The 20250-nt window shown below is 39.4% G+C and overlaps 1 protein-coding gene across 2 annotated transcripts in view; it reads left to right on the top strand.

Annotated features, from left to right (window-relative positions):
* Samd5 (sterile alpha motif domain containing 5) overlaps nucleotides 1–20250 on the top strand; it is a 413466-nt gene that overhangs the window by 43384 nt on the left and 349832 nt on the right. Inside the window, exon 2 of one of the 2 annotated variants that reach the window (NM_177271.3) lies at nucleotides 3494–5284. The exons of the other annotated variant lie outside the window; for it this stretch is intronic. Coding sequence (NP_796245.2) covers nucleotides 3494–3556 — 63 coding nt within the window. The 3' untranslated portion in view covers nucleotides 3557–5284. Of the gene's footprint in view, nucleotides 1–3493; nucleotides 5285–20250 lie in introns of those variants that run through there. 2 annotated transcript variants of the gene reach the window in all.

Raw genomic sequence — 20250 nt, 5'->3', positions numbered from 1 at the left:
AAGTGGTCCTCCTAAACAATTAAGCATCTCTGTACTTTCCATGCCCTGGGGAGTGAGACGGGTAGCAGCTGTCTCCCAGAAAAACTTATTAAGGAAGATGATGTGGTCTCCTAGACGACAAAAGAAGAAAACCAAAGTTGGAAAACTCTAGGTAGTTGGTGACATATTTTCTTATAGCTTCATGACCTACTAAAGCTAAGGTTTTGACATTCAACCATACCATATCTCCTGTTATTACTGGAAAAGGTAGGACTTTGCTTAGAACAGGGGTTCTCAACTCCACAGGGATTACATACCAGATATCCTATATATCAGATATTACATTATGATTCGTAACTGTAGAAAATTACAGTTATGAAGTAACAACAAAATGATTTTATGGTTGGGAGCCAGCCTCCATTTTAGAGAAATTAGTCTGCATCTATTTTCCAAATACTGAGAATATGGATGTGTGAAACCACGCCCATTAGGAAACTTGGTATTTTTCTTTCCCCCTGCTTCTCCCTCCCTCCCACCGTCCCTTCCCCTCCCCATTCTCTGAGATAAGGTCTCTTGTAGCCAGGCTGATCTCCAATTCACCATGTAACTGAAGATGGCCTTGGACTTCTGAATGCCCTGTGTCCAATTTCGAGTGCTGGAAGTACAGGCATGTGACACCCCACTTAACTTCATGCTGCTCTTTTAATCTTTCTGCACATCTGGTCCTAAAACACAAGAAAGCTCCAGCTGTTTTAAGGCCTGAGAACAATGCAGCACTCCATCATCCTAGGATGGTTTTGAAGACGTTTGAGAGGCCACCAAATACACTGTTACTCTCATGGATCTGCTTTTCACTTCTCCTCCCGCCTCTTCTCCCTCCCTCACCTCAACCCTTCTTGTGGTACCGAAAATATAAGGCCAGACTTCTTAAATGTTAGAGGTGAGCTCTCTACCTACCATGGAGGTCCACCTTCATCTCACCTTCTGGCTTGTTAGGCCCACTTGCTTACTAACTAAGGAAGAAGACATAACAACCGTGAATATATTGATACTACCCTTGCTGGAGTGAAAAGAGACACATTTGTCTTGTATGAAAATGCCAGGTAATTTAGGGAAAATGGGTTATTAAAAAAAAAAGTAAGGTTCGAGATTTGTACTGCTGAATGCATGTTTGACTCTAAGAGGTCTTAATCGTTTGCTTAGCTTGTCAAGATTCTGAGTCTGCTCGTTTTTATTCCATTGAGTGGGACCTGTGAGGATGAGACTGCGGGATATCAGTGTTTACCAGCCGTCAGGGCACAGAAAGCATCAGTAACAGGGAGAATCTTAACATTTCCCAAGTTGTGAGGAAACACAGGCTCTTCTAATTACTGCTCTCCCAACTTGCAACTCTTCATGCCCCAGTTGTGGAATCCCGTTTGTCTGCCTCTCAACCTCTTCCCTTGGGAATGGGAAAGAGCGAATGGCAAGACCGGGCTTGTTGGATGAATTTGCTTTGCTTTTGTGGAACCAAGAACAGGAGAGACGCTGGAGGTCACTGGACAGAGGCTAGATTTATGAAGTGAGGTCATGCTTCCAGTCTCCAGACGAGTTTAATGTGGAGCGTGTCAGTCTTTGAGGCACAATAAACTGTCCAAAGGCATTTGCTCTCTCTGCATGCCCGTGGAACATGTGAGGGCATGAAGGCCGTTCAGCTGACTTCACTCTGAGTTCTGCCTCACCCAGGGTAGGTGTGTTATAAACCTTTTCTTTCTCAGCCAATGTCTTCCTTTCTCGTGACTGCTTAAAGCCTAACTTGAGACTCTGACAACTTGCTTTCTTCCTAATACTAACAGTCAGTGATCTTGTACAACACAGTAAATATGATAGTTGTTGTTAATACCCTGTCATTTATTTGTATATTAAGCATTAAAAAATGAAGCCACTATACCTTCTTTTGTGTTTCAGTAATCTCTCCTCTTTAGGACTTCATCATACTCCCCTATACCCCTCCAGACCATCCCAACAACTCTGCTTGTTAAGATAGATTGAAGACCTCAATCACAGGAGATGATTTTAACTGAGGCATTGAATTAAGTTAGATTGTTTTAAAGGTGACTTTTTGAATATATTAATTATTAGTAAGGTTTTCTTAGGTGCGAGCCAAATACCAAACCTGAGGACTATAAATAGTTTTCTCTCTGGGAAGGTGAATGACTAAGCTTGGTCAGTAATACTTCCTACCAGCTTAGATTGCCTGATTATGTTGTCTCCCACGCTAATAGTTAATGGCATATTAGCTATGAGTTGCAGTCAGCAGGGAGCCATTGCAAGAGCAAGGGGAAGAAAAGCCCATTCTGAGAGGTCTCAGAGAGATGTGTAGAATTATTCTTTAAAAGAGTCTTTGTGGAATCTGAAAAATGAAAATGACTTGCGTTTGAAGGCATTGTTACATTTCAAAGAATAAACCTCAGTATAATGGTGAACTGAGATAGACTAGGAAACAAAACAAAACAAAAACACATTCAACTTTCCCCCCCAAAGAACCTTTTCTAATAAAACAACGACAAACACAAAGCAAACAAACAGACCAAGAACCCTAACCCCATGTTGGATCCCAGAAACAGGAAACCCAGAGAGGGGCAAGAGTTAGGTGTCTTTGTCTCTTTAACCTCTCCTTTCCTCCTGCTCCTCTTTCTCCATCCTGAGCCTGTCAGGGGATTCTCAGCATATGCCAGAGTATAACAGATGGGCCAAAACCTATCATCTGTGCCTGCCTTTCAGTTTCAGAGGAGTCAGTGTGACAATAAAAGGGTTAAAACTGTCAACACCTGTAAGACCATGGAGAGGATTAATGTAATGTAAACACGAGGCCCTGGACGCCAGTGACCACACAGCAAATTCATTTTGTTCTGCTACTGCATTCACAGAAATTCTTATTTGTCTCCCTCCATCTCATGGTTCTGAAATGCCTTGCAGAAGAAATCATTGTTTGTGAATACAAATGATAATGATTAAAGTTGATTGTGAATCGTCTTTATTTTGGACGATGCATTCGGAATTAGCACTAGCGGCTACAGTTACAAGTTGAATAGAAAAGTTGCCTTTGCATGTGAGCTAGGCAGCCGTTAACATTTGGAGCCTTTGCACAATGTTGATTAAGACTCTGTTATTAAAAGTTGCTAACGTGCTATTGAATAATGTGATTGAGAAATCTGAACTATTATGAGGTAGATGTGAGATTTCCATTTTCCTTTTCTTACAAGGGACACGCAAGAGGGGAGCAAAGAAAGGAGAGCATTTAAAGAAAAGCAAAGGCTTGAGAAGAATATAACGTGTTGCTCTTCCATTATCAGCTTAAAGGAGAAAGTGAGTTCATAAAAAGCAGAGGTGCTGAAAGCTGTTTTTCAAAAGTCTGCATGGTAACCAGAAAGGTCCAAGCCTGGTGTGAAGACAGGAACAGCCATCCGCAGTGGACTTGGGGAAGAAGGGATAAAACATAACCTCAGTAACCCAGATATGTTCAAATCCACAGGTCCCAATGGCTGGCATCCTAGAGTACTTAATGAATTGGCCGAAGTCATCACAGAACCACTAGATATCATTTTTGAGAGGCCGTGGCGGACTGATGAGATGCGGAAGACTGGAAAGGGGCGTATTTAGGACCTTCTTTCACAAAGGGAACTGGATGGTGACTCTGCAAACACTTATCAGCTTAACGTTTTCTCGGAATATTCTGGAATTATCAACTTAGTTAGCCGAGTAATACTCTTGGAGTAGTCAGGAGTAAGGCAGTGACCGACCATCTGTGGAAATATATTGAACTTGGTTTTCAATGGACACTCCATGCAGGAAGAAGTCTGATACATCTCTTGGAATCTCTCTCCTTTGCTCTTGGAGTTTTTCACAATCATAGATAGGGTTGACTAAGACTTGTGGGAAATTACTGATTTTAAGTATACTACATAAAAGTAGGTTTCTTACAATAGCTACTTAATTATATAGTTTTCAAATTAGCCTCTGTCTCTAGAAAAGTAACTTTCATTTTATGTTTTAATGTACATGTTATTTTACTTCATATGGGGCCTATTTTCACTAAGTTACAATATTTCATATAATTCTATATAAACTAGTTTGGGGAAGGAGCTCTTACTTTAGGTGCCTTGTATAGTGAGTTCACATATAAGTATAACCATAACACAGACAGATTAAGGAAGGAATTATTTTCTGACTTTTAAAGTGTAATCTGGTAGAAGGATGACTGTTACATTAGGAGTACCATGTCCTGATACACATCAGTTATTCATATTCTTCTTGGCCCTTGCCCACCTTCCCAAGTTGCTTTCTCTCATCCCACCCCTCTTCCATGTGCTTCTGATACCAGGTAGTGAGCAGGGATGTCGGCCTTGGCAGTGGGCAAGAGGAGCCTTATCTGCACATCTTTGCTCACGGAAAATAAAGGAAAGGAGAGGGAGGGGGAAGGAAACCTGGAGATTATTTTTTTCTTTCTCATCATTATTTCCTTTGGGTATTGGTAGTCTGCTTTTCTGCTAAGAAAATACAACTATGATGATGGGGTCTAAACTTCGTCGAGAAAAGGCTATAGGTGATTTAACACTGTTAACAAGCAACTGAGACTAGCGAGTTTGGAGAGACCCTCAGCTGTACTGTACTGTACTGTACCGTGGTGTGCTGTACTGTAGAGCCACCCTTTCACTACTCAGAAGTACAGCACGGATGAAAGCTTGTGCCACTATAATTATGGACACGAACAGAAAACTTTTAAAGGCAAGAGCTTGATGTTCACTTTGTCTCTAGAAATAGGTAGGCAATTAAGAAGGGATTACATCTCCAGAGGCGCTCATGACAGAATACTGTTTTTAAAAAAAAAATTCAAAGTTTAACCACTTGAGCTGCCGTCAGGGGTGAATTTAGGCACTGTGCAAAGCCTTTCTCCGGCTTAAATACAGATGTAAGGAAATTAAGTTCTAAGAGTGCATGTGAGTTGCCCCTTATGAGCTGCATACAATCAACTGCTTGTCACCTTTTCAAATAAGCTGATCTGTAAAATACCTGTTAGAAAAAAAAAAATACCTGTTAGATTTTTTTAAAGAGGTGAGGGTGTCTGCATAGATTACTGATATGATTTATTGTGATAATAAACGGCTTCCTGGTTGAGACCTCATTTCCAGGTGCCGCATCTGTGGCAGATTTATTTCACAGATGTACATTTGCATGCATTTGTTGAACTGTGGCTAGCAAGGACCCAATTTCTGAAAAATCTATTATTTTCTCCAGAGGCAATAGAATAAAATCTTCTGCGACCAAAAAGGGCCCTGGGGTCCTTTCGAGCTTTATTTTCAATTTGAATGATGTCCGCCTTCCATTATTTGGCTAAATCTAAATCTTGTCTCCATGTTACTATTAGAATTTGAAATTAACAATAATCTACCTAAGTTATGAGTCACAATTTAGGATGGTGGAATAGCCAGTGGGTCAGAAAGATATCTCAGGTAAAGCTAGAAGAATAAAACTCTGGAAGAGAACCAATGAAAAGAAGCTTTCGAATTCCTTTGTGTTGAATCCAGATGAAGTGAGAAGACATCAAAGGAATTCTGACTTTGCATTGCACCTATAGGGACTTATCTTCAAGAGTCAATTTCTCATTGTGTCTTTATCCCCATTTATCTAAGCACTGGTGATTTCCTTAATATCTAAAGTAAATGATGAAAAGATAACGCCAAGACTCAAATCTTGATCATGTCAATGATTCATAGTTCCTAGAAAATTAAGTCATAAGTGACAGGGTCTTAGTTTATAATATCGAGAGATTTAGAGAATAATTGCAAAAGTTTCTACAGCTTAAAAAAATGCGAGTGTATGAGGAAATCTCACTTATGCAAAGTGTTGCTTTGCTCAGTATGGTGGTACACAGCCATAATCCCAGGAAAATTCCAAGTTCAAGGCCAGCCTAGGTTATATATTGAGAATCTGTCTCTGTAAGCAAATCGGAACAAAACAGAGTAAAATAGGAGGGAGTATGGAGACAGCTTAGTTGGTCAAGTTTGTACCACGCAAGCAAGGGGACCAGTGTTTGAACCTCAGAACCCATATAAAAAAGCCAGATATGCAGCTATATTGTCAGGACTGGGGAGGAAGAGAGCAAGGTCCCCATGAACTGCTGGCTGGCCTCCTAGTCTATTTGGTGAGTTATAGGCCAATGAGAGACCCTGTGTTGAAACAATCAAAACAGAGACACCAAAACAAGATCTGCCTGCAGAGGACATCTCTGCCTTCCACACACACACACACACACACACACACACACACACACACACACAATCACGCAATGATGGAGGAAGAGGGGTGTCAGAGAGAGATTTCTAGATACAGAAAACAGCAATTTAAGGGAAGAACTAAGTCAGAAATCTCAGGAAAAAGAAACCCTGAACTTTTGGCCACAATATAGTTTCTCAGTTCAGATCAATCAGTTTCTTAGAAGAGAAAAGTTTGCAACGTGGTTAATAACTTGAACTAGAGGATGAGAGTGAGCATTAAAATTTTTCTTTGAGATTGCACAGATTGTAGTTGAAATTCTAGAACTACCGCAGGAGTTTTCCTGGCGTGGTGCTGCTAGGTTCCTAAGCTGTAGTATAGCTTGAGGAATCATGGCAAGTAATTCTGAAACTTAAAGCTTCTCTTCTCTCTTCCATAACTGGCAGCAACAAGCATCTCCTGCACTTCTTAAGAGGCTTAAGCTGTCTCCAGCTCATATCTATCCTCAGTCTTTGGCTTAGACACGGCATTAGCAGGCACTCACTGTCTCTCCCCCACTCCCTTCCTGAATTTCAGTTATTTTATTCATTTCCTCTTATGTGGAAGAGATTACCTTAAGACTAACTAGAGAATTCAAGTATATATTGACGTGTCCTGCCACTGTCCTGTCCCATAAATAGGGACTTTTGCTTTCTTTTGAGCTTAGAAAAGCTACCATGTGCAGTCACAATAGGAGCTCAGTGAATGATTAGCAGCTGAATGAAGAGAATTTGACTTGACTACAATAGGCTAGGGAGGTGGCTCAGCCAGGAAGATACTGCCCTTGTAAGCACACAGGGCAGAATTAGACCCCAGAATCCTCATTTATAAAGAATAACATGGTGGCCAGTACTTGTAATCCAGTGCTAGGGAGGTGAGGAAATTTGGATCCCTGGAGCTAGCCTGGCCTACTTGATGAGCTCCAGGTTAGCCTGTCTTTCTTTCACACACCTAAGGTGGATGGCATCTGAGGGACAACATTTGAGGTTGTCCTCTGGCCTACACCCTCTCTCTCCCTCTCCCTCCCTCCCCCCCTCTCTCACGCACACATACATACACACACACACACACACACACACACACACACATATACACACACACCACATCCCCCACCCCACAAAAAACTGATCAGGTTTATAAAGACCAGCTCTTATCTTGTCTGGAGAAATTGTTATATGGGCACACATGTACATATTTTGTTCGTGTTCCTGCTTCCATAACAACATCAGATATATACATTCAGTGAGTGGGTGTGGCAGATGTGTGTGGTCCTGTATCGCACAAGGTAAGAGCGCAAGTGGCTACCCTCATCATTGTATCTGCATCTGTGATGAATCTGGCCAAGCAATGATGCAGATGATGAGGAGTCAGCCAGCTCTTTTCTAAGCTATGAAAAGAAAGGACTCATATCGATGAGCAGCGACACCTGTCTCTGAACTGACACCATCAAGACTGAGTATTTTTATCATTGAGTATTGCAAATAGTTCTCTTGTGTTGAAGAGCAACGAAAAGAGAAGCTGAAGAAAGTAAACTGTGAGGGAATGCTTCACTCATATCTACTATGAGTGATATCTAAGTTGGTGTGGAAGTAACTTGTCCAGGTTGATGAGCTATTCCATACTTTTAAGGACCCAAGGGAATAAAATCGAGTATTGGAGCCAGGGACATAAAAATGAAATGAAGTGGCACACACCTTTATTCCCAGCACTCGGGAGGCAGATGCAGGCGGATTTCTGAGTTCGAGGCCAGCCTCGTCTGCAGAGTGAGTTCCAGGACAGCCAGGGCTATACCGAAAAACCCTGTCTAAAAAAAAAAGAAAGAAAGAAAGAAAGAAAGAAAGAAAGAAAGAAAGAAAGAAAGAAGGAAGGAAAGAAGGAAGGAAAGAAAGAAATGAAGACCCAATCTCCAATGGCCAAGTCTTAGTCTCAACCAAGTGACAAGGATTGGGAAATTCATCCATGAGACAAGCTAGTAACATAGAATAAACTCATAGGAGTGCACACATAGATGCGTTACTAAGCCACAGCTTGCTCAGAAAAAAACTACATTAAGCTTTGGTTTCTAGAGTATGTTTATTGCACTCTTCTAATGAATCTCCCCATTAGTTACACATTCCTACATCAGATATTCTACAGTAGCAGATTCTTGATTTTAAAATCCTCTACTGCTTTGGCTTATTATGTTCCAATGAGATAAAAAATCCAGTAACTTCTTTGCATAATCAATAGCAATAGTTTAGATACTTCTATCACTTGCCAAAGGGGCGAAAAAGGCAGATGGCTTAGTAAAATGATCAACCTTCTTTTCTCTTTTTACTTATCAAAAGAGATATTTTCTTTTTTTAAAATCTGTTTAAGTTCTAGAAATAAAGTTTTATTTTATTGATCCTTGTTAAAGGAAAAATAAGTGGTTAAATTCCACAATAAGAACTGTGTGATTTTTTTTCCTTTATTAAAAAAACAAGTTTTTTTTTTCCTTTTTACAGTTTTCCTCAAATTTCTTCCATTGGGCCAAAATCCAATTAATGAACTTCTGAACATTTAAACTGAACATTTTAATAGACATATACTGTGTAATATATTTTATTAGGTGAATTTTTCTTATTCCAAAAATAAGATGCTGTATTAAGTCTCAAAAACAAGGTGGCATGTTAAATAACACAGACGTTAGATAGTCCACTGGGGTTTTTTGTTGTTGTTGTTGTTTTGTTTGTTTTGTTTTTGTTTTTGTTTTTGGAGTTGCGGCCCTGTTGGCTGAGCATATTATGAGTTACAAGTTGGGTTATTCAAGTCATCCATGGAAAAGTTGTACCCATATAGAGGTTTGTGGATGGGGCTGAGAGGTCAACATGTTCTTCTAAGTCAGTGGTTCTCAACCTTCCTAATGCTGCGACCCTTTAATGCAGGTTCATTTTAATGTTGTGATGTCTCCCAATCATAAAATCATTTTAGTTGCTACTTTATAACAGTAATCTTGCTGCTATTATGAATCACAATATAACTATCTGATATGCCAGGCCTCTGATGGGTTACTGCTATGAAAGGGTCCTTTGACACACAAAACGGTTGTGACCCACAAGTTGAGATAAGGGGTGAAGCACAGACTTTCTGATTGAAAAACTACCACCTGGATTTGTAAACAATGACAAAATAACCTTTTCCCCCTTTCAGTTTTGTTTTGTTTTCTTTTGTATGAAGGGGCTGTATGTGGCAAGCCTGTGAAGAACCTAATTGGGACATTGCTGTGAACAATATCATGTATGCATCATTGTGATTTACAAACATATGCTTCCCCTTCAATAAATGTCACGGCTTTCACAGCGGTTCCAGCTTGGCCTCTCTTGTAGTCTTTTACATTCTGATGAAGGCAATAACTTGTACGTTGTTTAAACTGGTAATATGTGGATGCTTATGCTGTGTTGGTCTGCACAGAATCAGAGTTCCAGCTGCAAAGGAAGTTACCTCCACTGCATGTAAAACCGCAAGTAAGTCCATCATAAGAGCTCGGGTAGCTTTGTGGGAAGGTTGTATATGGACAAAGTGACCTTTCTTTATGTGATACTGAGCACCCGTAAAGGCTTCCGCAGCAGGAATGGGGGGTGCGTTGACTGGTGGGAAGGATCCTGCCGCAGTTTCTCTGCATGGGAATCTGCTGGGGCTCCCAGAGCCCTGCACCCACTTGAGAACTGTTGCAATTCAACTGCAGATAAGCATGTCTTAGAGATAGCATTAGACTGTGACTCCTGAATTTAAACCCAAGCATAATTGCTTTAGGACTTGAGGACCTTAGAAAAGCAGAGTAATCATTTTCTTTGCCTGTCACAGCCCCAAACATTTGTTTGAAGTTTGGTGACAGTGCTTTGGGTTACATGGGCCTTGATCATTTCTAGTGATTGTTTTTATTTACATTGAATATGAGGTGACAGTAAATTTAATATAAAGATCTAGTTTTTTTCCTCCAAGTCCCCTACTCTTGGCTTTTTGTCCAATGTAGGTTCTAGTACATATACTTAAAGAGTGTTATGACATCTTTAAAAAAGAATAATTTTTCTAAAGTTCACTGAGTTTGGTTTTAGACCATTGGTTCATGACTTAGCATTGGCACTTGTCCATGTAAGCCCAGGGCCCTCCAGGAACAGGACTTGGCTAAGAAACCCAGTATTTAACCTCTAAGCCTTCATTGATTTTATAAGCATATTTAGAAAAGCTCATGATCTTGATGGATAGTGTTGCAACACTTTTTTTTACAGTTAGAGAGCTATATGCACACAGCAAAGATAACTGATGAGAGAGTTTTATAGAGAATAAATGGTTTATGTCATTAGTAAAAATCAGTTCACATCAGGCAGCTTCTAAAAAGCCTTTCATCTGAATCTGGATAATGAGTGGCCCTCCTTTGATTCCAGGCCATCTGGTGCCCCACAGAGAATTTTTGTTAATTTAAAAGAGAAATCTTAAACAATTTTAAATGAAGAGGTTACACATTTCTCCCCCTCCCCCAAAGGCTCACCCCCTCCCCCGAAGACAGAGTAGATTCATGTAATTATGGACACTTTTTTGGCTAGCATTTTCTACTTTAAAATACATTCTTACATCAAAACCAGGATGTCTGTGGAATCTCATCTGCTTCTTAGTTGAATAATGAGCATTGATTGTGAACTCCGTGTTCAGTGAACAGACTTTCATATCCCTATCAGCTCAATCAATCTAACTTGAACTTCTTTCTGAAAGTTCAGCAGTCTCCCCAGGAAAATTCACAAAATAGCCCCTTGGGAAAAAGAACAAACATTTAATTTTGTCCTAAATCTTTGTCTGTAAATCTGAAAGCCTGACTCCAGTCTTGGCTTTCCTGGTGAGTAGAATTGTCTAGGTCACTTCCTCTTCCACCTTCTCTTTTCCCATCTGTGAAAACACTCCGGGAAGAGAAGAGCCAAACACACCCTGGGAAAGCCTTGAGAAACAGATGGCAAGTCAGTAAGAGGAGGTCTAAAGGAGGAAACAATGAAGTGACATTGCCTGAGGTCTTTGGTGACCTTCACCAGGCCAGCAGCTTGTCTGTTTAGTCCCAACTAAGCTTACTCAAATGTGGTACTTCATCATGTCCTGCTCTACATTTTAGTACCATGTAGGCTCTTGATAATGTTACTGAATGAATGAATGAATGAATGAACTCTTTTGCTGAAAGAAACTGAACTCACAGGGCCAATAAGTTGGTTCTACTAGGATATTTCCTGTTTTCAAAAAACTTGCAGAGCACTGTGCCTTCTATATCTGCAAGACAGCTTACCCTCTGCCTTCAGATCTGGATAACCACATTTCCCACTGTTAGACATGTATGGCTCCATTGCTATTCAGGTTTTCTAGATTTCCCTTTTTCTTTTGTATAAAAACCATAAGTTTCAATAGTTTACCAATTAAAATTTTATGTTCTCTATCAAATAATTGGTGAAGAAACATCAACTAATAGAATGACACATGACTGAAATCCAGATTTGTATTTTCTTGGTATTTTTCTATTTTGAATTGTCAGAGGAATGTCTTCTATTCCTACAACTAAACCTGAGGATCAATCTACTCCTGTAATGAAAACTGGCCACACTGTGGTTACTACCTGTTACGTGTTAATATATGCTCTTTGTCAGACAAAATAAAAAGATAATGGCTGTTCAAAATGATATAACCCCATAGACTCATGTATTTGAATGCTTGGCCCATAGGGAGTAGCACTATTAGGAGATATTGCGTTGTTGGAGTAGGTGTGACCTTGTTGGAAGAAATGTGTCACTGTGGGGGGGGGGTAGGCTTTGAGGTCTAATATGCTCAAGCTATGCCAAGTATGGCTCACAGTCTCCTTCTGCTGCCTGTGGATCAACATTTAGAACTCCTAGCTACCTCTCCAGAACCAAGTCTGCTTGTGTGCTGCCATTGTTTCCCTCCATGACAAAAAAACGGACTAAAGCTCTGAACCGTAAGCCAGCCCCAGTTCAATGTTTTCCTCTGTAAAAGTTGCTAAGGACATGCTATCTCTTTTCAGCAATAGAAATAGCAACTAAGACAAAAGATGTTTTGAAGAATAAACATCCTCTTATCATTTTGGACACACTCTGTTTTAGGTATAATTAATGTTAATTTGTGCTTCATACTTTGTGCCTTTAAAAGGTTATTATTTCCCAAGGTTACCTCTGCTTCCTACCAGTAGATAAGGTGAGTACTTAGAAACAGTTTTTCAGACCTGAGTTTGAGTCCTTCGGAGCTGCTGAGAATTATGATGGCTTGACTTCAAGGGATCATGGCACTCAGCAGTGATTATGTGCGTACTTTCTTTCATCCCTCTTGAATGCACAGATGACATGCAATAAAGGGAAAGGTCTCAAGCCTTTAGATTCACAAATCCCAGTGACCTTATACAAGTCACTAAGTCTGTTATGTCACTTGAAAGTCAGGTTATGTCCTTAAAACCCTGTATACTCCTACTAGTAGAAGATCTTATATTTAGGGAAGATGCAAATAACAGATAGGCCTTGTTGACAGATGGAAGACACAGGGGCAGGGATCCTAAAAGGGAAGTTTATTACTTATGAATTAAAAACTGTTACAAAATATGTTAGAGAAGATGCTTGTATCCATAAGTCAGTTGCAGAACACTAAAAGGACACTTAATACATACCAAACAACTAAACCCTTGATATGATCTTCACAACTAGTATGCAAAGGTATTTTTCTTCTATGAATTATTCCCATTCTATAACTGAAGAAACTGAGATCAATAACAGGTTTTGGTAACTTAATCCAAAGCCCCATATCTAATAACTAAGAATCTGAAATTTAAGTTCCTATAGGGTCACTTTAAACCTGCCATCTTAACCTTTATGTGTCCATGGGCATGGAAATTATTGCCATAATCAAATATAAACACTATTCTATCAAGAAACCAGAGAGAGCAGATTGGCAAGAATTATGTAGAAAAAGGAGGGGAGGGGATGTTTCAGGTGTGAGAAGATCAACGGAAGATGTTGTCTAGTCCATTTAGGCTGTAAAAAAGTACCCAAGCCTAGGTCATTTATTTTTGCAAGGCTCTGTCAGCTGGGAAGACCAAGACCAAAGTGTTGGCAGGTTTAATTGTGGGTGAGAGCTTCATTGTGAAGCTGGGGATGCTGAGGTCATGCTCAGCTATGACCTCACATGGCTGAAGGCACAATGGAAAGAGAGTGAATGAAATATGAAGCCTCCTTTGTGATGGTCTTAATTTCATTTACAGGAGCCGAGTCCCCCCTCCCCCAGACAGTTTCTTCCAGAAGTTCTCACCTTTTTTTTAAAGATTTATTTTAATTTATATGAGTACACTAGAGTTGTCTTCAGACACATAAGAAGAGTGCATTAGATCCCATTACAGATGGTTGTGAGCCACCATGTGGTTGCTGGGAGTTGAACTCAGAACCTCTGGAAGAACAGTCAGTGCTCTTAACCACTGAGTCATCTGTCCAGCCTGAGTTCTCACCTCTTAATACAATTATGTTGGCAATATGAGTTTTGGAGGGTGTACATTCAAAGCACTGCTTTCTACTCGAGACTCCTCCAAATCTACTTCAACTTACATGAAGTTTATGTGAAGTATATTCCATCCCAGTAGCTCTCATTGTCTTAATGTCTTTTCATCATTTTAATTAGATATGAGAGTCAAAGATAGGCTTTATCCTGAAGCCAGATGCTCCCCAACTGTAAACTTGATGTGAAACATGTTTCCAAAATTCAGTGATAAGACGGGCATAGGAGAGTGTCTTAGGCACTGTTCTATTGCTGTGAAGAGACACCATGACCAAGGTAACATATACGAGAAAACATTTAACTGGAGACTTGCTTAGAGTTTCAGACCATTTGCCCAAGAATATCATAATGGGGAACATGGTGGTAGACAGGGAAGCAGGCATATCATTGAAGCAGAATATGAAAGCTCATATCTTACCTATGAGAGAGAGAGAGAAAGAGAGAAAGAGAGAAAGAGAGAAAGAAAGAGAGAGAGAGAGAGAGAGAGAGAGAGAGAGAGAGAGAGAGAGAGAGAGAGAGAGAGAGAGAGTCTGGCCCATTCCCAGTGACACACCTCTTCCAACAAGACCACACTTCTAATCCTTCCTGAACAGTTTAATTAGGAAGCAAACATTCAATTACATGAGGTATTAGGTCATTTTCATTCAAAGTACTATAGAATAATATTCCTATTCCAAAAGGAAACAATCAGAAAGAAAAAGTGAGTGACAGGTCCCTAACAAGTCCAAAATACAGCAAGGCAAACATTAAATCTTCAGGTGATAGAGTCATCGTTTGAGACAGTATGTTTCAGTGTTTATACACGCTGGTTCAGGGCTAGGACACTCAAGGGTCCAGGCAACCCAGACCTCATGGATTCTGTAGTGTAGCTCTTCTGAGTTGGAGATGCCTGTTTCTCTCCTTGACTGGCTTTGCATAATCACTAACAAAAATAAAGCTAAGTGACTACATGGTGAGTATGCCAACATCTTTTGTAGATAGACGTATATGCATCACTTCTGATTCATGTTCATCTGTGACCCTGTTGGCCTCAGTAGTTCTCTGACCCTCACATATGCTACTATGGAACACTTATGGGAGTCTATGCCTCTAGATTCGATCTAAACACTTCTGAGTTTAGATATTGGAACATTCTTCAGCCTATTCATGGCTGACTGCAGAAGGGTTTTGAACAGCAACCCCTTCGTTCCTCAAATGGCCTTTACATGACCAAAGTGTTATGGGCTTGTGGCTCTACAGTTGTGTTACTAGGCATGACAGTGACATTATGACATTGTTGACATGCATAAGGTAAAGTCATATTCAAAACAGACTGTGTTGTGCTACAAATGCAGACTGCCTGTGTAAGATTCATAAGACCCTGGCCTAATCCCCAGAACATGAAAGAAAGAAAGAAAGAAAGAAAGAAAGAAAGAAAGAAAGAAAGAAAGAAAGAAAGAAAGAAAGAAAGAAAGAAAGAAAGAAAGAAAGAGGAAGGGAAGGAAAGGGGAAAGGGGAAAGGAAAAGAGAAAAGGAAATGGACTGAGGCTTTCTATTGTTCTTCCAGCTTTTAAAATGTTGAAATGTGTGCATTCAAAGCAATGAGTTGTCCTTCTCTGCTAAGTTACAAGGAATTTTGACCAACCGCTTGATTTTTTTTATCTACTCACCCTTATCTATGACAATGGAGATGTATTCATAATTTTGCCTTGAGCTTAAAGTGATAATTTTTTTATTCTGTTTATAGTTGAGCCTGTGCTAACAGTCTCTAGTATATTTCGGATATGATTTACCCCATAGAGGTATAATTTGTATTGGTAATGTTTGGCTTACTGCCATGCTTCTGTGTTTTATGGAGACCCCTGGCTCATAGAGAGTCCTTAAACAATGGTTTAAATATCACGTTATAGAATTTAACACACCCCCCTGTGGAACAATAATAATTTCTTACTTGAATGTTTTTGTTTTTAATAACAATGTTCAATGTTAGCTGAGCCCTCAAATGCCTGTTTATCTGCCCTCTCTAGAACAGGGATTTGTTTTTACTATTTGTTCAGAGTAAGAAACTGTACACATACAAGCACACCTTTATATTTGCATGTATAATTTATATACGTGTATAATACATATTATGTCAAGGAGCAGCTTCAACTTTACCAGTCTGATTTTAAGTATTAGAGGTCTGTTAAAACATTGGGAAATTTTAAAATACCTCCAGAAACATTTACCTTTCTGTCTATGACACTCAGGATGTGTATGGGAGAGCAGAAAGAGGGAGGGGCTATGCCATGAGGGAGATAGGCCTTGAACTCTGCATTTGAAGGGGAAGGGGGCCATGCTTTTATTATTAAGAACGAGCTATATAGGATTGCATTTCACTCTTCTAACAACCCAGCAGTGTATCCGTTCTTGTGGAGGTTCTGTGCAGGTGAGGCAATGGCGGCCCAGAGTTTAAGTCTCAGTGGGGAGGGGCATCACTTACTCTTGGCCTTGATAATCTCTGCGTTGCTAAGAAGCAGCCTTCCTAGATTAGCTGTACTCTAGATGAAGCACACTAACTCTGACTGGGGGCTGAAGCGGAATCTCCTCAGTTACAATATTGTTCTTAACTGCTCTTCTCTGTTCTCTAAGGAGCTTTGTTAAATCTCCATTTGAAATGGTACCTTACAAGTTCTGAGAGAAAACTAATTTCTCTTGGAAATTGTAATTCTAACAAGTGATTTTCTTTAATCCCCGTGTTATACCAATTAATAACACACACACACACACACACACACACACACACACACACACACACGAATGAGAAGGGAAGAAGGGAGAGGGAGAGAGAGTCAGAGTCTCATCTCACTGTGTAGCCCTGGGTGGCCTTGAACACCCAGAGATCTTCATTCCTCTGCCTCCTGAGTGCTGGGATTAAAGCTCTGTACCACCACATCTAGTAATAATGTTTTCCAGGACAATAAAGCCAACAGAGAGTTTCATACTCATACCCAAGGTTTCTAATCTTGCAGTATGCTCTGTGTAGCCCATGCTGAAGGAAAGTGTAGTTACAGTGAGCTGCTGTTTTCAGGGGGGCTGTAAGTGAGGTGGCTAAGGTCCCTGATACTTATATGAACCAGTAACCATTCAGTTGGTTCCATAACAAAATGTGACTTTCAATGGTTCTTAACCTCTTCCACCTCACTGCTCATGTTAAAGTACGGCTTGAGAGTCATTTATTTCATTGTGCACATCACATTCAGAGCACAGCGTCATTACATGGTAGATGTTAATGCACTAATTTAATAAGTACAATTAAGGCTTAGATTTGTGGAACTTTGAAATTATTGCCTCAAGTTTTTAGCATTCCTGTTTGATTCTGCCTTCCCTCCCTCCCTCCCTCCCTCCCTCCCTCCCTCCCTCCCTTCCTCCCTCCCTTCCCTTCCTCCTTCCTTTCTTGTTCTCTTTTTAAACTTTCTTGGAACTGATAGTGAAGTGACTTCAATATATCTCATTTACCCTATAAACTTTGTTCATCTGCTTTTCTATTGCTATGCTTTAATCTCCTTCCAAGAACATTTGAAGAATAAGCAAGCCTAAAAACATTGGCACTTTTCCTGGTTTGGGAGTTATAAAGAAAGGGTTAGCCAAAATGTGATTTCTGAATGAAAAAATTAGGTCTATATTTACATTTAAAATCCACAGAGAAAAAATTGATGTGAACCAAAGCAACCATTTTCAGGATAGGAAACAGCTAAGTTGTGTGTAATTTCGGTGATCATGTTTTTTGAAAAGTGCATAGCAACTGACTATATAGGTAAGTCTAATGCATAGCACATCCATAACACAAGCCAGAGAGAGTGTAATCTTCACCAACAATTGAAAAAGAGTAAGTTGATGATAACTATAATCTAGCATCAAGTATACTATTACAAAGGTCCAGTCTATCAAAATATAGATGTGCTATTGCAGTTTTAGAATAAAGGGAACTTTCTGATTCTGCCAAACAATGGGGCAAGTTTGAAATACATTTACGAAGCTCACTTGAGAGAGGTATTGGTGGAGAAATAGGGAAGAGCTGCGCATTTAACCTCCTGTTTCTCAGAAGAGAGCATTCTCTTGTTTTCATAATGTTTGGGAGGTTCTGTCTCTGAATTTTTTTTAACCTGTCATTATTAATTGCTTGATCTTTTATTTGATACAAAGCCTACCTAGTTTTATTGTTATTAGAACAACTTATACCTCTTCATTTATATTATATTCAATGAAAACTAGAATAGGTTTTATATTTCTATATACAAACATGCTTGTATGCATCTATGATGTATGTACCCATATCCCTTCCTACTTCCTCCAAGAAACCGATGCTTCGGTTGCCATAACAGCTTGTACTGCTTGATGCTCCTGATTTTACCTGTATAGATTACAATGAGGCTTTTAAGTGTGTCGTAATAAATTTCACTAGAATATGTCTTTTTAATAAGGGGTGGGCTTTTATCTCTCTCTCTCTATTTGTGTATGTGTATATGTATGCATGTGTGTGTGTATGTTCATTTGGAAATTGGTGTCTTCAGTTTGTTTGCATATATATATATATATATATATATATATATGTATATACACACACACACACACACACACACACACACATATATATATATATATATATATATATATATATATATATATATGTATATGTATATACACATATATGTATATAACTTTTAAATTTGTTTAATGAGCTGAGGTATCTAAGAAACAAAAATGAATTAAAATATCTCATTTAAAAAATGACACTTATTTGGATATAATACCTTTAATCACTTTTCCACACACAATAATAAAGTAAAATTTAAAATCATAGTAAGCTGAACACAGCTGTATTTAATCAGTTTTTGTAAATCACAAATAATATCAGGGAGTTGTTCATATTCAGTGCAGAGTTAGAATAATTATTTGATTTGCATATGACTTTATTACTTTTTAATTAAGTTTTGTCTTTGGCAATTTATACACATATATATAAAGTGCATCCTGGCCCTTCTCTCCCCCATGCTTTTTCATTGTCCCCCCCATCCCACTCGACCCCCCACTCCTTCCTATTAATCCCTCTCCCAGATTTATGGTGTTTCATTTTGTTTTGTGACCTACTTATTTTAACAAGGGTATTCAGTGTTGATTAGATTGAAAGTACTCAATGAAGCTGATTGGGGTCACTATGCATATAGTACTGAACACAGAGGCCCTGTCCCTCTTTCTGATTCTATTGAAATTATATAGCTGAACAGTGAGGTGTGGTGCCTCTGGGACTCTCCTCTATCCATGCTTGACTACTGATAGATCTGTTCTCACACAGGCCCAGTGAAAGCCCTTCCCCCTTGTTTTTAAAACAGGCTCTGTCACCATTCTTGGAATTTAGCCATTGTCTAGATAGCCTGTCCAGTAGACTCTAGGTTTCTACCTCCAGTCACTGGGATTGCAGATATGTGTTGGCTTGCTTAGCTTTTGTGTAGGTGCTAGGGATACAAACTGAATACCTCATGGTTGTGTAAGGACTTTACCCACTAATTCATTCCCACCAACATCCTGTCCTTCTCCCTTTTAAAATATACCTTCACCAGACCTTGATTATTGAAAGGAATTTTCTTCAAATGAGTTTCTTCTGTAATAAAAACAAAATTCTAAGAGATCATCTACTTTTACAAAAAGATTAATCTAATTTCCCTTTGATGGTTGAGTTGGTTCTAGTAGACATAGAATATAATTGGCAGAAGCAGAAAGTTATGTGGGTAATAATCCTTCATAGTTTATATATAGCATCAAGAATAATACATGCAACATGGTATAAACCCAAACCATACTTATTAAAGATGATAAAACAGTACATCAATTAAAAGGAAGAAAAAGTATTAGATATCATTCCATGGCTTGTCTAGGGTAACCTACCTCAGCTATCTGAAGTCTATGTGAACATTTTGCCTCACTTTATATAGTAAATGTCTGGTAATTATTTGCTACCACCATAATATTCATTTCTATATTTATAATCATACTACTGAGACTGTGTAATGATTTAAAAATCATGCCTAAACCACACACACACACACACACACACACACAACTTCTTGAACTATGTTCACTGGAGGATTACAGTAGGCTCCAATGAAACATCAGGGGAGTGAAACCCGAGTGCTGTGTGCAGGAGATATTCAGAGAAGAAGGCAGTCTCCACGAGAATGGCAAGGTGTTCATGTCAAATTTGTGGCATGTGCTGAGGAAGTAAAGTGTTGTGTCTTCTAGATAAAACACTCTTAAGTAGCAGGAAGAGTTCTGCTGGCCAGGAGGAGGGAGTCAGGTGGACTAAGGAGGGATTCCCAGATGAGGCCCTTTGCCCTTGGTCAGGGGTACACACACAGTGTGTTGTGTCTGATGGAGCTGTAGGAAGGAGGAAGGGTTGAAGGAAAGGAACATGTC

Source organism: Mus musculus, chromosome 10 (assembly GCF_000001635.26).
Source record: "Mus musculus strain C57BL/6J chromosome 10, GRCm38.p6 C57BL/6J".
In the NCBI taxonomy this organism is placed as follows: domain Eukaryota; kingdom Metazoa; phylum Chordata; class Mammalia; order Rodentia; family Muridae; genus Mus; species Mus musculus.
Note: the sequence above shows the minus strand (reverse complement) of the source record. Positions and strands in the feature narration are given on the sequence as shown.